The sequence below is a fragment of the Paralichthys olivaceus genome, chromosome 6, assembly GCF_024713975.1.
Source record: "Paralichthys olivaceus isolate ysfri-2021 chromosome 6, ASM2471397v2, whole genome shotgun sequence".
NCBI classification, from domain to species: domain Eukaryota; kingdom Metazoa; phylum Chordata; class Actinopteri; order Pleuronectiformes; family Paralichthyidae; genus Paralichthys; species Paralichthys olivaceus.
Genome location: NC_091098.1, coordinates 13229930 through 13250964, shown reverse-complemented (window position 1 = coordinate 13250964; position 21035 = coordinate 13229930). Strand labels below are relative to the sequence as shown.

Below are 21035 nucleotides of genomic sequence, written 5' to 3'. Positions count from 1 at the left end.
TGCAGTGATGCTGCGACAATCTGTGGTGGTTTTCTCTGCTTCTCCCAGGGTGACCAGTAAACCTGTGAGCACTCATCACGTATTGGTGAAGTGTTGGGGGAGGCAGAATGATTATATTCCTCTTTTATGAAGACGAGACATCACAGCAGTGGTTAGGAGGGAGAGAGCATGCACAGGTGTCCTATTGAACCTCAGGATTACCACGGCCCATTGTAGCACTAACATTCTCGCAGGAAGCATTTCATCACGGTTAATAGGTCAAACTGTATAGCTGAGGCTTCAATAAAAGAGCTAGGCAGCCATAAAGGGGCTTTGTCTTTGTGTCCATGTGAATGGTCAATATGTTACCCCGTTCTTTGGAAGTCATGAAAGAATCAGCGCCATCATCACACTGTTCAATTGAAGTTTGATGTTGCTTTTGGATTGTTGTTTCTATTTGAGATGGCCCTGAGCTGAGTAGAAGCTTATTGAGCCTTTACTGTACACGTCCATTATTGTCTTGTGGTTTAATTAGTAGCAAGGAAAGCTCAAAAGTTGATTGATTTGAAATAGTCACATGCATTTATAAAAAAATTAATAAGTTTACATTTGCAAAATATACAGCTTTCCCCTAGGGGAAATTTTATAATAATTTTGTGATCTACACAGTAAATTCTGTTGTCCTGATGCAAAGCTGGATTACTGGATCACCTGGATTAGTTTCAGAATCAGTACAGCCCTTCTTCAATAAATGCATACATTTCCTATGTAATTCTCCGGCACAAATAAGGTGCCTATGCAACAACAACAACAAAACACCAGGAACATCTGGTTCAAAGAGTGCACAGTACAGGTGGCAGAGACGCAGAGCTGATCACTAGATGACTTGGCATAGCACAGTTTGGCTCACACATAAACACGAGTAGTTTATCCTCGTCCACTGGTGAAGACGGCTGTGTTTCAGCTCTCCTCCCTCTCTCCTCAGCATCATTTGGACATCTTTTAAGTGGATTCCAGATGTTAGCCAGTCATCATTGCTCATCTCACAGATCAGGGTTTCATTTGTTTGGTGTGTGATACAGTATATAGGAGGGCTTATTTTTGTGGTAACTGCTGCAATACAAACTCTTTGTTTTATAATCTACTTGTAAACGTGGTTAGTGGAAAATGTTTTACTTTAGCAGAGGATGACACTGCTGGGGTAATATCTATTATTTAGCAACAGAGCAATATCGGCCCATTATATGTGTGTATTTATACCTAACTCCCCATCTAATATTTATATTGAAATGATTCTGTTGCTACAAATACAATGGATGGTCACCAAGTCCATGTTTCTCCTCAAACTTAGCCTCTTTGGATATATGTGGGATGATCAAAATGTACTTTTCTTTGCAATGGACCCCTTAGCTTTGTTTATTTGTTTTTTACCATTTTTTTCCCTTTTCTATTCACTTCTCTCTAATCTGTCTGCACTTAAGCAAAAAAAGGACGCATTTAATTTTATTCATGGGCAACCATCCTTTCTTTTTTAACCTTATTGCAATGACAAATGATTGACTTATTGTTCTCTCAGCTTTTTTCTTTCTTGTTTTCAGGATAATATTAATTCAATATACTGTGCATTCAGTGGTTGCTGTAAAGGATGTACAGTAGATTGTTACTTCATTATTGTTCTCTATATTCCTCCTAAATGTTGCTGAGAAGGTAGTGTTTTTCACAGACAGTTGAACATGGCCTCCTTTTGCTTTGCTGGGAACATTTATTGTTGTGATCTCCTTAAAATGAGGTTGGTTATCAGGATTAAGGGCTAAGATTTCTTTCTGTTCCTCCACATGGGATTAAGCAGCATGTGCCACATGTGAATCAGGCCTTCAATTTGACCAGATTACTTTAAGAACATAATGTTAATTTACATATGATACAACACAAACACATGTGCTTCTCAGGCCTCATGATCAGTTTAATGTTGATCATTATTCATTAGAAGGAGTTGCATCTTATCCCTGAATTATTCTCTTTGATTTGAGCGATGGGCTGAGTCTGCAGGTTATAATTAGTTAGGTAGTGAGTATGCATTGCATTAGGAGGAGTGGTTTTCTAATTTAGTTCAATTAAGAAAATGGCAGTTTTCCATATGAAACATTCTCAGAGCTGCAGCAGCAGGCCCCCTCTCAGACTGCATCACTTCAAAGCCCCTCTCCTAATCTCATTCCATCCTAAATCCTAAAGCTGCCTCTCCTGAAGAAAACAAACTCGTCCCTCCATTAAAGAGCAAAGTCTTCCTTTATAATCATAGAAATCCTCTCACAGGTAATGTATATAGTATGCAACAAAATCCCCCAGTTTCCATGAATCACCTCTCTATTGCGCTGTGTCACAGCACAACAAACGTTCTTCCTATTCACTGCAGGCTCAATGGGAGATGATGAAGCTGTCTTGTCAAAATGGCCTTGTTGGCAATTTCACACATCGTATGTGAGAATTTCACGCTTAAGACAAAATCAAGCTTTAGATTTCATTTTAGGGGAGGTGTGTGTGAGAGTGAAAGGAGTTGTTATTTAAATGGTGATGCACAGCAGTTGTGCCGTTTGCAGTTCTGCATCTTTTGTCCTCCTACATTCACTACATCACATTTTGTGTGCTTCACAATTTGTAGGGCTGGGCCATGTGTCACATTACTATTTCTTTGAAGTTGAATAGCCCATTTTTGCCCCTATGTGGAGTTTGTGGTTTTAAACTCTCTTTTTATAAGCATAGAATGACAAATACTTGATCAATTATGTGTTTAAACTCCTCTGTAGCATTATATTGCTGTGTATTGGACTTAAGTTATGTAACTGTTGATTACTGTTATTGTTTTATCCCCCAGCCCTAACAATTTGCCACCTGTGACCATATCTATCTATTGTAGTGATTGATCTGCCCTGTTCACCTCAGAGTGTTGTTGTCAAACACACAGCTAATTAGCTGTGGCCGAGTATCTGACTACCAAAGTAGCAAATATAGATTTACCATTGTCAACTGGTCTTAAGTTTGTGTGCTTGTTTACAGTGGATGGAATTAATTAAAGTAAAGTTTATTTTGTGGCCAATTCCAAAAGGTTTAGATGGACATGCTCGATTACGGGAAACAACATTAAATTAGACCAACCAGAGAAGACACAGACCATCTCCGTCATTTAGCTGTTTTACTTGGTCACAATTAGACTCTAATGTTTGGTATCAACCTCCAGGAGCTTTAAAATTGTTGCTTGATGTTGCACCATTCAGTACTGGTCCTGGTTCAGTGCACCTCTAACAACTGATGGACCTGTATAAAAGCCACTGTGACTGTGGATGTTAAAGCTGATTATTTTAGTAGTCTGGCCTGGCAATCTGTCTAAAGACATCCACTTCACTTCAGACGACTTATTGGGCTTGATCAATTCCAAATTAACGATAAACACAGCACTTAATGTGCAAGACAAGATTAACCAGTGGTTTAAAGTGATAGGAAATCCTTATGAAGCTCAGCCATATAGTGAAAAGTTGTTTATTTTGGCTAAACCTCCTCTTAAAACACAGTTTGAGTCTATATCTTTTTTTTGTCAAATAATTTTTTCCTTTTGTAATAACAAAAAAGTTTTACATCATTAGCTTACGAGCACATACAGTACACCAGCCACACATTTGTTGTTCAGTTGTTGTCCATCACCTCATTATCTGTCTTATCTCATGTCTAATCGATCATAAAGACATCCAATACATGCATATATATTTCATCCATGTTTAATGTTGTTTGAAGTCATTAAGCATAAACCTACTCTTACTTTGTGCATTGATGAGTTTTGAAAGCATGTCTACTCTCTAAAAAAACATAGTTTGTTGGGTAATTCCCATTCATGGTGATGCCCACGTCAAACCAATCCTGTGCAAGTAGCTTGTAATTAATTTTCAATGATCGTGTAATCACTGAGAATTACACTAAATTATGTAATGACACAACACGACTCATTTGCTTCGCTGAAATTGGATTTGGCAGATTGACATTTAATGCCTTATGAAAACCTTGCAATCGTTTATTTACGCTTTTGTAGATTTCCTTTAAATCTGGCTACTGGTTGAAGCTCAGAATAGAACTCTGGCTTATTATGTTATTCAACATCAGACATTTTATCAGGCAGATAATGAATGTGTGATGTTGAGGCTTTTTCAAACCATGAAAAAACTGTGGATTCACTATGCGAAACATATTTCGGTTAGGATTTAATTGCGAAAAATCATTTTGCGATGTTGTGTAACTTACAGAGCTGTTTGGGTTAGTAGATAAGAAATGATTAATACAAGTTTTTGCGATGCTTAATTATTAAATGGTGAGTACATTACTTCATTCTAAGCCTTTGAAATACACATACTTGCAGTTCACACATTAACCCACAGGCACATGTGCCAACAACATTTCTGTTTTCACAACCTCAGCAGATACTTGAATTTCACCAGCTTTTTGCAACACTTAAACACTTAAACCACTGACTGTTTAAACAAGTTTGCCTGATGAGATTTGTGTTATGCTCTGAGTATGTTCATGTTTACAAGTGATTTGATGAAGGTGGGCTGGAGGAAGTTTTTCACCACCTGAGGTCACTTAATGTGAACTGTGATAACGTCTTGACAGCTCCTGTGTTGCATTGGGATGTTCCACTCAAAATCCAACCGAAAGCTCTCATACATCTACTTGCAGTTTGTGAAGCTTTATGAATTATTAAAGAGATTTTTGTTCTTCTGGTTTTCCTGCAACCATAATTTAAAAACAAAAATATTCTTTTGAGAAAACACTGATAAAACATTTCAAAGCCATGGCTCAATAATTGTAAAACAGTATCATTGCTTGTAAATAAGTCTTGCACAAAAGTTACAGCCCTGCAGCCCTAATTAATTTAAAGTGACTGTGCCTGAACTAAACCTTTCATTCTGAAATACAGGAAAAGAATTACATAAATGATTTGCACATATAGGTCTTGCATGTGTAGTTCTCAGGAAATGTGCTTATAGTCTGGTTAACTGTGCCGGAGTTGTTGTCCCCCCACAGCGAGCTGTCAGCCAGAGTTAGCATTGCCTCTGCAGATCAGTAGTACAGGAATGTTATCCTCTCCTCTCACTCTGGAGTGAGTGCATATTGGCTGTAAGAGAGCTGCATATCCCCTGCGTCAGTGCTGTTCTCTAATTCAGCCCAAATATGTCACTCACTGCAGCTTTTTCTGCAGCCGCCAGTTACAACAGTTTGCTGTCTGTAACATGATTGCTTCGCAGGTTGACTAGCTCACTGAGCTGTAAGCGGCACAACTCATGCTCCACAAAACCACCCTGAAAGTACAAGGCTCTGTTCAGACCTGGTAGGTCTGTGAACACTCAAGATGCATTTATTCAACATTCGATCACCCACTTCGAAATGGCCCATGACGCATAAGTTCAGCTGACGTTGTGTGAACCACTACAGTTATACAATGAAAGGGAAATTATTTTCAACCTCTCAGTGTGAGAGATCCAATCACAAGCGGACTCGTGTGGAGAAGCATGCTGATGCCGTGTGTGAACTGTCCAACTTAAAAATATCGCCTCGTGATCAGATCACCTGAGCCGCATGTTAATGTCAAAGTGTTCTTGGGCCCTGATGGCTGTGCCATTAGTGTGTGAATGGGATGTGATGATATATATTGTAATACAAGTTGCACACACACACACACACACACTCATACAGTGTGTGACTTGTATTACAATGAGCTTTGAGTGGTCATTAAGACTAGAAAAGCATTAGAACCTAAATCTCGTACATTTACCAATAACGGTGCAGAAAAAAAGATGGAAATTGCTCATTTGAGCTTTTTCTTCTCTATACTGAACACTGATGTTTTCTCTTTCTGTCTTTAACAGTCAATAAGCACAAACCATGGATTGAGACGACGTACCATGGGATTGTAACGGAAAATGATGAGAAAGTGCTACTGGACCCCCCGCTAATTGCACTGGACAAGGATGCTCCTCTACGCTATGCAGGTGAGAGAGGAGATGTAATGTTGCTGCTGCTGTTGTTCCTCATACCTCAGCTTCAAGTCACTTAAAATGTCTTCTCTTATTTCACACTAAATAAAGGAGAAAACAAACTTCAGTTACTCTGAACCATTAAAGCTTTGAGATCATGTTATATGTAATGGATAGAGAATTTATAAGGTGAGCTACTTTTACATTTCAGTCTCATTGTTTATAATAAGTAATAATTGATTATTAATTTATTAAACTAATTATTCTTGAAAATGAAAAAAGCTTTATTTAACATGGAAGTAGAACCAGGGTAATAGCTTTTATAATCTATGACTCTCATTTTTCTGTGATATAGTTTATATTTTAGATTATATGTGCACTTATATTAAATTAACACTGTCTCAGTAGTGCGGGAGATAATAACATTGCTCAAATTTAATAATTATTAAAGGCACTTCTGGTCGCAGACTTGTGTGACTCAATTGCTTTCTGCAAATTGAATTATTATGACATGCCTGTCATACTGACACACAGCTGGTTTCCATAACCACCAGATTTTCTCTTTTGATATTCAGATCAAAATACCCTTTCATGTCTTTTTCTCCTCCCAGTGGTGGGGCACAATTAGTGTGCTTTATGTACCGAGGCAGCGTTAGCTCTGGGGCTTTTTAATCACATCAGGATTGACTTTGGCCAGAACTCAAAGCACCACAGCAGTGTAAATGATTTCCCACCATTTCACATCACATGAGTTGTGTGATCTTTTGTCTGCTATTCTCCTCACACTCTGCGCTCTCAGCCCACTAGATATGACCATTTTATCTTGCATAACCTCTCCTAATTTTGCGTGATCCGTTAACATCCACGTGTCAGTCAGTGGAGATGCCAAATGTAATATTTTTCACAAAGTTGGGTAAAATATGATAGCTCACAGGAGCTGAAAGGGCCTGGCAGCACTCAGCCTTTAAGGTGGACAGCATCAAAAAGAGGCCCTTCATTTCTGAGGGTCAAAGAATTTAATAATATTCCCATTCTCTGCATGTTTGTCTCCTTTCACAGTAAATTAGCATTGAATAGAGAGCCTGGTTGTCCCTCTTCTTTCAGTGGAGGGGCTCCCTTGTTGATGAGCAGGACTTTTGCAAATGGACTGTGTGTCCCTGTGAACAAGCTCTCTGGAGACAGAGCGAGCAATCTGGCCTCACGTGGCAGCAGGGGTGACCAACTCTGCCGTGCCAGCCTCTTTCTAGTCGACCCATCTGTGCCAACAAACAGGGTTCACTGTAAAGCTGACCCACAGGCCATGCAAAAGCCAATTCACAGGCTCTTAAGTCCGCATTTAAGATCAGCTTGAATAGGTGTGCTTGCAATGAAAGAGAAGCCCCTGTAGCGGTTTGTATTGTGTGTATTCAGGCCATACAGTGAGACTGTTTCTGTGTGTTTAGTGCATGTCTGTGTGGCACTTGAGGTCAGGTGATTGGACCTTAAATAAAGTTTAGTTAAGACCAAAACACATCAATGGAAGACAAATATAATAATATATATTAGTAATAATAGACAAGCTGAGGGAAAGATATATTTTGTTCCTGCAGCACATGTCCACACCACGACAGCATTTGGATCCGTTAGCCTGTAAATATAAATTCTATTATACGTCACTGTATTTATTATTTATTTAGAAGTACCAACAGCTAAATGACCCCTGCATGTCAAGACTGTAAAATAAATAACAGTCTCTATGATGGCTGACCTGAGATGAGAGGCCTTTGTGACCAGTAACAAGCTGAGGAATTCCAAAAGCTTTAATGTGAGCTGGTCATTAGAGCTGTGGTGAACCGCAACTCCCCCACAGTGTGACTGGCCCCAGACAGCAGCCCCTAATGTGAAAACCATTTTGTTTAGTAGGTGAAAACAAAATGACCACGTCCATCCCACTGGAGGCCCTGACAGGGCAGAAAAAAGAAGAAAAAGATTTCCTCAATGAGGATAAAAGGTCTCAAAGTGTTGGATCCTTCTGGATGTAGGAGTTAATTAAATTAAAAACTGATCAACTAGTTTCCACAAATGTAATTGTGATGTTTTGTAAACCGCCAAGACTCATCCATCTTTTCTTACATGTTTAAATCCATCCTTTCTTTCAACTGGCAGACTATCTTTTGCTTTGTGAGCCTGTAGATCTTTCCTTCCTGTCCTCCTTGTGTTTTCTCTGAGCTTCCAACTCTTCCTCTAACTGATCTGGATGTATCTTCTCTTCCTTCCTTGTAGAGAGTTTTGAGGTGACCCTCACTGAAGAAGGTGATCTTGGGCTCTTTCTTCTGCCTTGTGCTTAGTTGTTTCTATTAACCCACTAACGCAAAAAAACAAATCAAAAACAAACAGCATCCACACATTTACACAGCAAGTCCCGCCATGCTCTGTAATCTCCCCATTTGGTTTTCTTGATTTTGGTTTTCTCACCCTGAATATGTTGACGTTCCAACAGCTGGATGAAAAGTGTGATGTGGGGCTGCCTCAACTTAGAAATATCTGTGCATGAGACATCCATTGCAGTTTGCAGACCCTAACAGTTTTTCAGCTGTCACCAGGAAACAGAGCGCTGCTTACAACAGGAGTTTTCAGTCACTGCTGTCATTATGTCCAATACAATCCAAATTTAAGACAGTAAAATAAAAAATTACGATGATGATTTCATAACCTATGAACTCTTTCGGCAATTGGAGCGGAAATTCCCAATGGATTTGATATTTAAAGAGAAGAAACGTTCTGAAAGTGAACGTCTCAAAGGCACTGACCACGTTCGTCTTGCCTCTATCTGAGCAGCTACAGTGACTCCTGTGGATTTTTCTCACTTTTAAGAATTCAAATGAAAGCTACTGAGATTGTTAACCAATGCAAACTCTCTCTGCTGCAAAGTTTCTGTTGTTGCATCTTTGCCTCAGTGGATCTCTTTGAGTTATTACTCCACCACTAATCTACCATTAGCATGGCTGCAGTTGTCATTTGATGTGGATGTCAAGCAAGTTGATATTTCTAACCCCAGTTCTCATCCAGTACTTTTGTTTGAATACTGTTACCGGTTTAGTTCTCTATGATTTTATTTGAATTCATTTTCCAGTAGTTTCGGGTGAGAGGCAAAATTACACAGGAAGACTTCTTTTAATTTTCGAAAAATTAATATTATATCGGAAGTGTTGTGATTTTTTTTCTTTCACAGACCTTTTGGGGTTTGATGGCTGTATTGATGCTGGATCCCACTTTCACAATGTTCTCTATTGTAATGAATTAAAAATTTGCTTTAATTTTCCTTTTATTTATGTTATTTAATTATTTCCTGATAAGATCTTTTGTAATTTTATTCATAGCAGAGATAAATGATCTTCTAATACTGTTCTATATGTATTTACTTATTGTCTTGGTTTCATGAATTTTTAGTATCTTAAGTACTCCTGTGAAATGCCTGTCCACATCTTTTCGGTTTCTGCCTGCATGACTGGATGCAATGTTTTTAAGTGGCTTGGAAAAGACACTTGTGTACTGATACTAAATATCCCACACCCTCTCCCTCCCCCCAAACTACTCACCCATATGACAGTGCTTTTGGGCTTCCTCCACAGACACCACCCACCCCAATCTACAAATCCCTGGCTCCCAAAAAAGTGGCTGATCTTTTTCTTTTCTTTTTTTGCGTGAATTTATGGTTTCTTTGCTTGAACATAATTGTTCATTATGAACAATGTAATTTCACATCTGTTGTCAGTTACCTGAGCAAAGTCTCCTGTGACTCTTGACGTGTTCAGGTGAGATTTGCGGCTTCAGGATCCATGGGCAGAATGTCCCCTTCGAGGCAGTGGTCCTGGACAAGTCCACTGGCGAGGGGGTCATCCGGGCCAAGGACAAGCTGGACTGTGAGCTGCAGAAGGAGCACACCTTCACCATCCAGGCTTACGACTGTGGAGAGGGTCCTGATGGTGCCAACATGAAGAAGTCCCACAAGTGAGTCATCCCCTGCCAGTTCACAAATCCCTTTGCTCAAACTGAGCCCTGAGCTTTTCTTAAACTGTCTTCAGACATTAACATTTTGCCTTTCACACATGAAGAATGCAGCAGGACTGAGTCTAACGTGTCTAACTAACGCTACAGCATGCAGGGGGCAGACATAATGTAGGATTTTACCTGTGAAGTTTTTGTCCATCACATACTTCATGGTGAATTCTCCAGAATTTTCCTGCTTTATTGTCACATGGCCTCACTTAGACATTCTACAGACATTAACTTAAGAGCTGGCAGGAGAAACTCAGAGACAGTCTGCAGCCCTTAAACATATCAGTTTAAGTCTTAAATAATGATTCTTAATTAAACATTGAACAGAAGCCTGCCCTCTCATATCTATGTAAGATAAATAAGGGTACTTTCAGATGTAACTCTTAAAGTGTAGCTCACATGAAAATTACCCATTTGCTGTGTAAAGTGAAAGCTAAGCAAACGACAGGACTGTGAATACTGTTATGTGATGTTTTTTTTATATTTTACCATGAATTCAAAAGCTAAATTGTTTTTTAAATTGATGTGCTGGAACTGTTGACGCAGTGACGCCCAAAGCATCATTGTACAAAATATGTTGGTAACTATGGTTACAAGAATGAAAGAAGACAATTTTCTTTATAGCTCTTAGAAATATCCTTTGTGTCTGTTGCAACTGGCAGACAACACAGGAACAACACAATAATTTACAATAAAAGACGTACATCAAACAGCATAGTGCTTCATATGCATATCCATAGCTACCAGATATGTCCCTTATTATTGCACAGAACAAGACATTTCTTTTATTCTCTTTGTCTTTCTTCATGAGCACAACTAAATAAATGGATCTCAAAATAATCATGAACTGTGACAATAGAATATTTTTGCTTGGGTTATTAGTTTTTTTCATTAAGTACGTCTTTTGAACCCCAGTTGCCAGTGCTCTAACTTTGAAATCTCCCTATCAGGGCCACCGTCCACATCCAAGTGAACGACATCAACGAGTATTCACCCGTGTTCAAGGAGAAATCCTACAAAGCCACTGTTATCGAGGGAAAGAAGTATGACAGCATCCTGAAGGTGGAGGCAGTAGACGCCGACTGCTCGTTCCAGTTCAGCCAAATCTGCAACTACGAGATTGTCACCCCTGATGTGCCCTTCACCGTCGACAAAGACGGTGAGGACCATCACTTAAGTCTTATTGGCAAATGCTGCAGTGTGTGCCTAAGAGCCACAATTTTATTAAAACACATCACATCGCCTATTGATCTGTGTAAACAATGGTGCCACAAGACTGTCATTTAAAATTCACTGCAGCTTGCAAAACAATGTCAGTCTCCTTGAAATGTCACCGACGCTGGTCAGTGATTTGTATCCGGCTGTAGAATCGATTCTTTGTGTCTTGTTAAACAAAATGAAAGATCCAGTGAAAAAAAACATCAGAAATCCAAGCTGATCTGATGCTGGAGGAAATACAAATATTTCAGGTGTTCAACTGTGATAATTTAACCTGAGATAACATCTGATCTTAGTAAAGCAAATGCCATCACATTATTTTAATAGCATATATACTGATCATTCTTCTTTTTGTGCATAGATTTCTATTCCGCAGTTCTGCTTAATGTAATATATAACATGATGTGCTATGCTTGGGAGTGCTGCTTGAAATGCATTTTATACCTGTTATCTTACTCCCCTCATTGAATGTTATTTCACTTGCTTTACTCAGGCTTCATTAAGAACACAGAGAAACTGAGCTACGGCAAAGAGCGCATGTATAAGCTGACTGTGACCGCCTACGACTGTGGAAAGAACCGTGCCTCAGAGGACGTGCTGGTCAAGATCAGCGTCAAACCCACCTGCAAACCCAGCTGGCAAGGTAGCACTTCTACTCGCTGTAGCTCACCAACGATCACTGGTAAATGTGTCTTTGATGAACAAAAGCGATCCACCAACTTAACACAGGTCGCCATTGTCAAATGTTATTTAAGTCCTTTGTAAGGAGGCCTTTTCTCATGTGTGAAAGAACTGAAGTACTTCTTATTGGACAATTACTATTGACAGCCTCTGTATTGACTGCTCACCTTTTGTCTGAGCTGTGCTGAAGGATCCATTTTCACTCTTCTTTTCACACTCAATCTTCCTCTTTCAGGCTTCAATAAGAGGATTGAATATGAGCCTGGTACAGGTAGCCTGGCCCTTTTCCCCAGCATGCACTTGGAGACCTGTGATGAACCAATCACCTCTATCCAGGCCAGTATTGAACTGGAAACCAACCATATCGGAAAGGGCTGTGACCGTGACACCTATTCTGAGAAGTCACTGCACAAGCTGTGCGGTAAGTAATTGCTCCATATGGAATGGTTATTGTGAACAGATGGAATAATAATTATTGTTTTGAATTGTTGCATTTGAATTCTCAAATGCCCAATATCATTCCATCTCTCCTCTTTGATTTTTTTCTAGGCGCGAGCTCTGGCACAGTGGAGCTCCTCCCTGCACCGAGCAGCTCTGCCAACTGGACGGTCGGGCTGCCCACTGATAACGGGCACGACAGTGACCAGGTATTCGAGTTCAATGGCACCCAGGCCATCAAGGTCCCCGAAGGCATGGTGAGCGCCAGCCTGAAGGAACCCTTCACCATCTCTGTGTGGATGAGACATGGCCCCGGGGCCCATGAGAAGGAGACCATCCTCTGCAACTCTGACAAGACAGGTAACATCTTCAAAGCTGTCAAATTGGTCATTTTGCTCCATTTTGACTTTTAGTCATTGTTACTTGTTCTTGTAATATGAGGACTTCTGACACATGACCACATTACACAACCACATTATCATGTTAAGAACATTTCAGAAACAAACAGTTTTTTTTCATTTTTGAGTCAAACTTTAAACTTTAAACTACTTACACAGTCGAATCAAATGATCTGATTGTGCCTTTGTGTCGGAAATACATTGAGGCAATTCACAAAAATACATTAAACTTGTACCATACCGATATTGTATTGTACCAGACATGTAATCAATTATCTGAAAATGTCAGCATCCTGTATTGAATTCAAAAGGCTGGTGCTTACTGAAGGAGACAAAACGTACGCAAAAAGTGACATGCTCATTGTTGCTGCACATTTTTGTATATCTATATATACATAATAAAATAAACAGTAACTTTAGGCTATATGCTCTTTGATCTTACTGACTGTAAAGACTGCGTCCTGGCCAGAGAGGGGGAGGCAGTTCATCAGCCTCTGTCCGACTGCTTATATAAGAAGGATTACATCAGAACGGCTGCGGCCTGGACAGGAAGCTTCCATACCCATGATCTCAGCACCATTCATGACCACCATTCAACACACTGTCTGCTACAGCAACATGAGTGTGTCACTTTTAAATAAATTTTAAACACTAACTGTGAAAAAAAATAACCATGTTCACGACAAAATGTATTTGTTATTTTCTGACAATGGTCAGATATTTCATGTCCTGATTCCCTCTCTCATATTGTCCTCTGCAGAGATGAACAGACACCACTACTCCCTCTACGTCCACAACTGCAGACTGATCCTTCTCCTCCGTCAGGATCCATCAGAAGCCGAGAACTACAAACCAGCAGAGTTTCACTGGAAACTCGACCAGGTCAGCTGCTTCTACTACCAAACAGCCTGTGACAGCAAATTTAACTGCATTTAACTACAGCTACAGTACAGTGCAACTTTCAGTGTGGATTTCAGCTCTGCTGTGTTATTCACAGGTATGTGACAAAGAGTGGCATCACTATGTGCTGAACGTGGAGTTCCCCACCGTGTCTTTGTTTGTGGATGGAACTACGTTTGAGCCCTTCCTGGTTACAGAAGACTACCCGCTGCACTCCTCCAAGATTGCAACTCAGCTCACGATTGGTGCCTGCTGGCAAGGTAAACTCTTAAAACAACAAAGTGAAATGAGTCATAACTCTCTTGTTTGGCAAAAAGTTTTAATTATGACTAAATACGAAGCACAGAAAATTAATTCCTGTTACATTTGACTGATAATTTTAATCTGTAACATTTAATTAGTTAGTAAAAAGATGCTGTAATGCTGCCTGGTAATCTGTTATTTCCTCATGGTTAGAGTTTGTGTACAATACAGCGTGCATGATATTTTATTGTCAGCCAATGCAGTATTAACTCTATCTTGCACCTCGATCTCGTATGTAGCGTCTGAATCTTTCCTGCAGATCCTCAATCTTCCTCCCTGTCTCTCCCTGCTCTCTTGTTTCTGTCATTTACAGAAAACTCAGGACATGACAATGACACTGAGACAGTCTCTGAGCCCACCTCAGGTTGCTCAAGTCTTTCCCTTACTCCTTGTGTCCACAATGTCCCATCATGCTAACTGCATTCTCACGCCATTTCCACTAGAATGATTTTCACACATTCTAGATGAAGAATGAACTGTCTGATGTTTGCAGCATGATGCAGAATTCATGTGACTGGTGTGATTTTTTTTTTTTTTTTATGCTCCCATATAAATTTTTTTGCATTTTCTTCACCCTCAGTCTAAACGTTCCCTCGTTGCAGCAGTGAGGCAGTTGTTTTTCTCTACAACCTGATGCAGAACAGAAATAGACATATAACGAGCACAAAACTGACCTGGCTGCAGCATTTTGGATGTGCTGGCTCTCCTTTCAGAACGTGACCTTGGGGTCAAAACGGTCAAAAGCAGTAGCTCCTCCATATCAGATAACCCACACACACACACACACACACACACACAAACAAACACACACACTGCGTGACCTTGAGATGTGAAAGTCCAGGTTCGTTTCTGACTTTGCAGTAGTGCAGATTTATGCTCATTACTGTTCCGCAAGAAGACAACGCGGTTGTTTTACCTCGACAGGATTTTTTGCACCTCACAGGAACATATAGTTGTAATGAAATTTCAAGGCTCCAAACTTTTGCAACCCTCAAAATAGTTCTATTCAAAAAAAAGGATTAAGTTCATCACTATCATAGATAATCCCCACTTGAGTTTCTTTTTTTTCTGTTGATGTCGTTTTTTTCCGCAGTAAGGCAGCGGTTCACCCTGTTAATGCAGAAGTTGCATGTGTTTACTGTTTTGTATAAGCTCATTCATCATTCTTCTGTCTTGCTCTGGGCCTCGGGCCTTGTAAGGGCACACATTCTAACTTGCATGAACTCCATTCACACCAGCTTTGCTCATTGAGAAGGCATGCTCGAGTCACCTGGTAAAAAAGGTGAAGTTTGTGGAACATACACTTCAGTAACTGCTTTTTTATACGTGCGTGTTTGACTGTTTTCCTTTCCACATCCTTATCCTGATGTGTCCAGGCGGAAACGCTCGTATGGGTCAGTTTTTCCGAGGGAACCTTGCAGGGCTGATGATTCGCTCTGGCAAACTGGAGAACAAGAAGGTGATCGACTGTCTGTACACATGCAAGGAGGGCCTGGATGTGCAGCTGCCTGAGGAGGTTGCTTCAGCTGTCAAGGTGAGGAGGGTTAAGTGTTAAAGAAACACAAAAGTCCCCCAGCCTCGGTCAGGCTGGATGAATTTGTGCATCAATAAGATGGTCTGACCTTGTTGTTTGGTCTAAGCTTGAATTTTAAGCTTCAAGGAAAAGCAAGGTCTCTCAGCTGCCTTGACAGATTGCATTTACAATGTCTCAGATGACTTTTCTATTCAAGTGAATGGAAACTTGTACTCAGAATTTTGGAGCTAACTGTATGTGTGATTCTTAAGCAGTAGAATATTTTTATAACAGTTTGTCAAGTCCTGAAGAAGTGTGACAATCCAGTATGTTGCTTCATAATAATAGTGTCAAGTTCTCCTGGACTGCGGGTACAAGTGTTTGCTATATGCCACATGTTTAATGACTTGGCACCTGTTATATTTGATGCCTGCACTCACCCTCACAGCTCACAGTTTTTAAATTGGCTTTAGGAGACAATCCAACGACACAGTCCGTCACCATGTTTTCTTCTCTCAGGTGGAGTTCAACCCCAACCAGTCCTCTCTGACTGTGGAGGGCGACGACATCGATGCCTTTGATAAGGTCATGCAGCACATCTCCTACTTGAACTCTCGCCAGTTCCCAACACCTGGCATCAGGCACCTTCGCATCTCCACCACCGTCAAGTGAGTCGCAGAAGCAAAAATTACTTCACAACAAATTACAGATGATAATATATTTAAAAAAACAAGTGTATTGGAAGTCACAGGTTCCTGCTGAGCCTAATCCAAGTTTAATATTTGTTTTCGTCTGCATACACACTAATCTGCATAAACTGCGTGTTACCATGTGAACTGAGCTGTTAAACCTTATGACGAATGTTCCTCATATCTACAATTTCTACCTGCCAAGGAAACTTTCCAGCTGGTGGTGCTATTACATCTAAATGAATTTAGAGAAACAACTGCAGAAAGCATTTTTATATGTAGAGTTGCACAGCAATTAACAGTCAGTCCCTCGATTTCTTTTCCTTACTCTCAGTTAGCAGTACTGGTGGCTACACTTTATCACTGTCGTTGGTTATGAACCTGGAACAGTTCATCTCAATGTTATGTCTTTCCTCAATCACCCTGCTGAATGAAATTATGGAATCAGGGCACCTTCAAATACACTCAAATCACACTAACTCCGCTGTTCACTTTTCTCTTGCTCTTTCTCTCACTGACCCTCAAACACACTGACCACCACAATATCACCATCATTCATTCAAAATTCAGCTCGTCTTGACTCGACGCACTCTCTCTCTCTCATGCACTTACACACACACACACACACACACACACAAACAGTGTCATCGGACACGAGTGTAAACTCAGACTGGGTAAAAAGAACAGAATTTGTAAACTCGGTTGGCAGTGTGCAGCGTGAATGATAGACACACAGACTGGAACAGTAAATTACTGACAGACCCAGCAAAAACTAATTATTAATTTATTGTTATTTGTTATTTTGAATTCAACCTGTATGAAAAGACCCAAAATGAAAAATGGAAACAAACTAATTGATCACTACAACCGAATTATTTAAACAGCATTTGGATAAGAATGATTCTGTTTCAAGCTTTTTAATCCATCTAAATTGTTTATAACTATATCTGTGATCATATCCAGATATATTTATATACATATCCGGTTTTTACTGTACCACTTTCTTTTGATTTCCAGGTATTTAAACTTTTATCTTCCCAAACAGATGCTTCAATGAGGAGTCCTGCGTTTCGGTGCCAGATGCCGAGGGTTACGTGATGGTGCTGCAGCCCGAAGAACCCAAGATCAGCCTGAGCGGCATCGACCACTTTGCCCGCAGTGCTGCCGAATTCGAAAGCCAGGAAGGCGTGACGCTGTTCCCCGAGCTGCGCATCGTGAGCACCATCACCCGTGAAGTGGAGGCCGACACTGAGTCTGAAGCCACGGAGGGAGCTGATGATGACCCCACAGGTAAGAGAAATGCACACAGGACGCCTACATAACCTTTGATTATGTTAAGGGGATTAGTAGAACCGTTTTTTTCAGTGAGTTATTAGTATTTTCACTTCATAGCCAGCTCAACCTCTGACTTAAATATGCTGACTTTCTACTTCAAAGCTGCCACATACTGTATGTAATCTTACTGCTGAACACAGTGAATGTGCAGTTCGTGGCCATGTAGACATACTGTATAGCAGCTCCTGAGGATTATGTCCGGAGGATAAAGGGATTGGACAGACGGAACGAGTGGGCGGGAGTGAGAAAAGAGATAAGTTGTTTACAACTTTATGGGAGGGGTCAGTTGACCAGCCGTGCCATCTGTTAGGCCCGTACATGAGCTAAGAGCAGGAGAGACAATAGATGTGCACCAAGGCTGACACAGATACAGGGAGATGTGATGTCCTGTGGTGAACAGCAGGCCATATGGGACAAAAGGGCTTACAGTGATCTGTTGCTATTACCTGCATTACCCTGCCCCACCTTACTAAACCAACAAATGAGATGATTAAGAGTCACTTCCACAGTCAAAAGGTGAAAAACTGGAACTGCATGAAATAATCTGTTTGATGAGAAACAAGGTGAAGACTCAGATGGATTATTAGAATATAGACATTCTTTTCTGAGCAGTGTCTTCCAGCTCTGTTGTTAAAAAAGGTCAAGTTTAAGACACTAAAACACAAAGTAACACTTTGCTGGTAAACAGTAAACATGGATCATATTGGCTTTTAAGAGCAGGTGCAGTCAACTTGCAGGAGTTCATGATAAAGGACAGATAGCAATATATGTGGTATAATTAGCCTATATGCCTACATAGCCTATTTGAATTATGGACAATGGAGTTAAAGCTGCTGGGGTGAGGCTGTTCTTTCCCCCTATATTTAATGATCAAGATCAGGGTGATTCTTCATCCTCTTATCCATCAGTAGTTTTTTCCGGAGCATTCTCTAAATCTCTAGAATAAGACAGCTCACTGTTTTCCTCTGCTCTGACTTTTAACTTGTTCACTTGTCTTTGGTTGTGTTTCACATATTTCACATATACAGAAAATTTTCAAAATGCAGGAAACTAATTTCCAGTCTTGGTGCATTAACACTTCAGAAGGCAAACATGTACATTACAGGGACAATGGAAGATCCTACCTTTCTGTGGAACCATGAAACTCATCAACTTTTCTCCTTTGTTCATTCAGTCCAAGAGACAGTGGTGTCAGAGGAGATCATGCACAACCTGGACACATGTGAAGTGAGTGTGGTGGGAGACGAGCTGGACGGGGAGCACGAGAGCCTGGAGGTGGACATGTCACAGCTGCAGCCGCGCAGCCTGGAGATGAGCTCCTCTAACCTGGGCCTCGTCATCACCGGTACAGTGATGAGCACAGAGCAACTTCACACAGAAAGAAAATGCTTTGTAATATATAGAATGTTTAGTCCAGAAAAATAAGCTTATTACAATCATATTTTCTGTTTGTAGTATTTTACATTTTAGGCATTAAAACTGTCAACTACAAAGATTTAAAGTCGTTTACTTACATTACGTGATTCCTTTTTAAGCATACATTTATAAATACTAAAAACATTACTGTTTTCCTCTAATATGGACACACTTACTTGTTATTGCTGATCAGATTTCTTTTTGACCCAAACTCCTCTCTGTGTTCCAGGTGTGAACACCATGGCCAACTACGAACAGGTTCTGCACCTGATCCGTTACAAGAACTGGCACACTGAGGCTCTGTTTGACAGGAAATTCAAACTGGTCTGCTCTGAGCTCAACGGTCGCTACATCAGCAATGACTTCAAGGTTGAGGTATGTTTGATCGTTTGTCGATAAGGTCACACAACAGTGATGCTTTCATGAGTCACACGTTATGACCTTTTAAGCTTCATCTAAAATGGAGATGTGTTGATGAGAGGTTTACATACGTGGTCCTTACTTTTATTCTCTCTAGGTGAATGTGATCCACACAGCCAATCCCGTGGAGCATGCTAACAACGCCATGGTGCAGCCCAATTTCATTAACCCCATCCATCATGCCTCTGTGGATCTGTCTGGTCACAACCTGGTCAACGCTCACCAGGCCTCAGGTACTGCACACGGAAGCTTAACATTTAAAATGTTGAACTACAACACAGAGCAATTTGTGTCCTTTTTATCATACAAAACCAAATCAAGTTGATTGTCGCTCAAAAAAAAACCTTTCTAGTTTTGTTAATAATTATGCAAAAGATTAGTAATTCAATTAAAGAAAGAGATAAAAATGTCAGTTCAGCCTCCATCCAAGCTAATTTTGGTGGAACACTGGCTCTAAAATATGTTAAGAGTTTTGTTTTTGTTTTTGTCTGATGTCTGGCAGTGTGATATATATTATAACATATGTTTATATCACTTGTTGAATTGTGATTCCACTTGATCCTCTTTAAATTGACAGTCGCCTGCTGAAGCTTCCTCCACTTGCAATGTTTAATTTATTAAAGTTAATCCCCAGCATCATAATCAAACCAGTAATCTGCTTCATTGTTGTGCTGTAGATAAATAGTTGGCCTCTGCTATGGCAAACATTACTGTAGCTGGATTACCGCCTATTAATTAGAAGTAGGGCACATATGAAACATTGGCTGTTTGCCTGGGTTTTTTTGTAACTGACACAAGTTTAGGGATTACACTTGAGTGCTGTCTGTGACATCTGTACAGGCGGCACAACCTTTTATTTCCCAGCTTCAGTAATCTTCCAGGCTGTCAGGCTCACTAAGTCTGCCATCACACAGGAGAGGCCCTCTGCTGCTAATATTGTGCAAAGTGGAGCACGTTTGCAGCAGAAAGGCAAAGCTATTAGAAGAAACACACCTAGAGTTGCCGAAACAGTTTAACTGCAGTTTACTAAGAACCATTTGAAGCTAGCACTGGCACACTGTGAAACTGCAGCCCTTGTCTCAGCAAGACATGTAAGCTATGTGTGTTTTTATGCGTGAATGTGCAAACTGACTTGAGTGTATGTATAACCTCATTTTTGTTTTTGTGCGTTTGCTTCCTCACAGTGGTTCCCAGTGCTGCCACCATTGTCATTGTGGTGTGCGTCAGCTTCTTGGTGTTTATGATCATCCTGGGCGTGTTCCGCATCCGTGCTGCTCACCAGCGAACCATGAGAGACCAGGAAAGCGGCAAGGAGAACGAGATGGACTGGGACGACTCGGCTCTCACCATCACCGTCAACCCCATGGAGGTAAAAAAGACAAACAAAACACAATGTTTGCAGGGAGGCAAGATAAATGAATGTTCCAGTGTAAAGACATTCTGAGCTCAACAAAATGTGGCAGTGTCGCAGCTCAGACGGCTTTTCACCTGCTAATGCTCTCTGGGCAATGTTGGGACCATAACCTTGATTTATCTGAGCTGTCATGATTGACTCATGGGGATGGAGGGGCACCTTTGTTGTAGGTATTTCTGGATTTTCAACTCACTAATTTATATAAAGAAATTTGTGTTGGAATTAATTTTTGTGCATCCAGTTAGTCTAATGCTCCAGACAAGAAAACCACAC

The 21035-nt window shown here is 40.4% G+C and overlaps 1 protein-coding gene across 4 annotated transcripts in view; it reads left to right on the top strand.

Annotated features, from left to right (window-relative positions):
* The window catches only part of clstn1 (calsyntenin 1), a 32063-nt gene that overhangs the window by 6942 nt on the left and 4086 nt on the right, over positions 1-21035 (top strand). Inside the window, exons 2-18 of one of the 4 annotated variants that reach the window (XM_020089095.2) lie at positions 5892-6014; positions 8262-8291; positions 9794-9989; positions 10988-11196; positions 11749-11898; positions 12172-12357; positions 12486-12734; positions 13533-13654; positions 13770-13932; positions 14289-14339; positions 15352-15509; positions 16008-16156; positions 17223-17467; positions 18687-18857; positions 19158-19303; positions 19446-19581; positions 20533-20717. In XM_020089095.2, coding sequence (XP_019944654.2) covers positions 5892-6014; positions 8262-8291; positions 9794-9989; positions 10988-11196; positions 11749-11898; positions 12172-12357; positions 12486-12734; positions 13533-13654; positions 13770-13932; positions 14289-14339; positions 15352-15509; positions 16008-16156; positions 17223-17467; positions 18687-18857; positions 19158-19303; positions 19446-19581; positions 20533-20717 — 2669 coding nt within the window. The remainder of the gene's footprint in view (positions 1-5891; positions 6015-8261; positions 8292-9793; positions 9990-10987; positions 11197-11748; positions 11899-12171; positions 12358-12485; positions 12735-13532; positions 13655-13769; positions 13933-14288; positions 14340-15351; positions 15510-16007; positions 16157-17222; positions 17468-18686; positions 18858-19157; positions 19304-19445; positions 19582-20532; positions 20718-21035) is intronic. The other 3 variants (XM_020089097.2, XM_020089098.2, XM_020089099.2) reach the window with 3 other exon arrangements.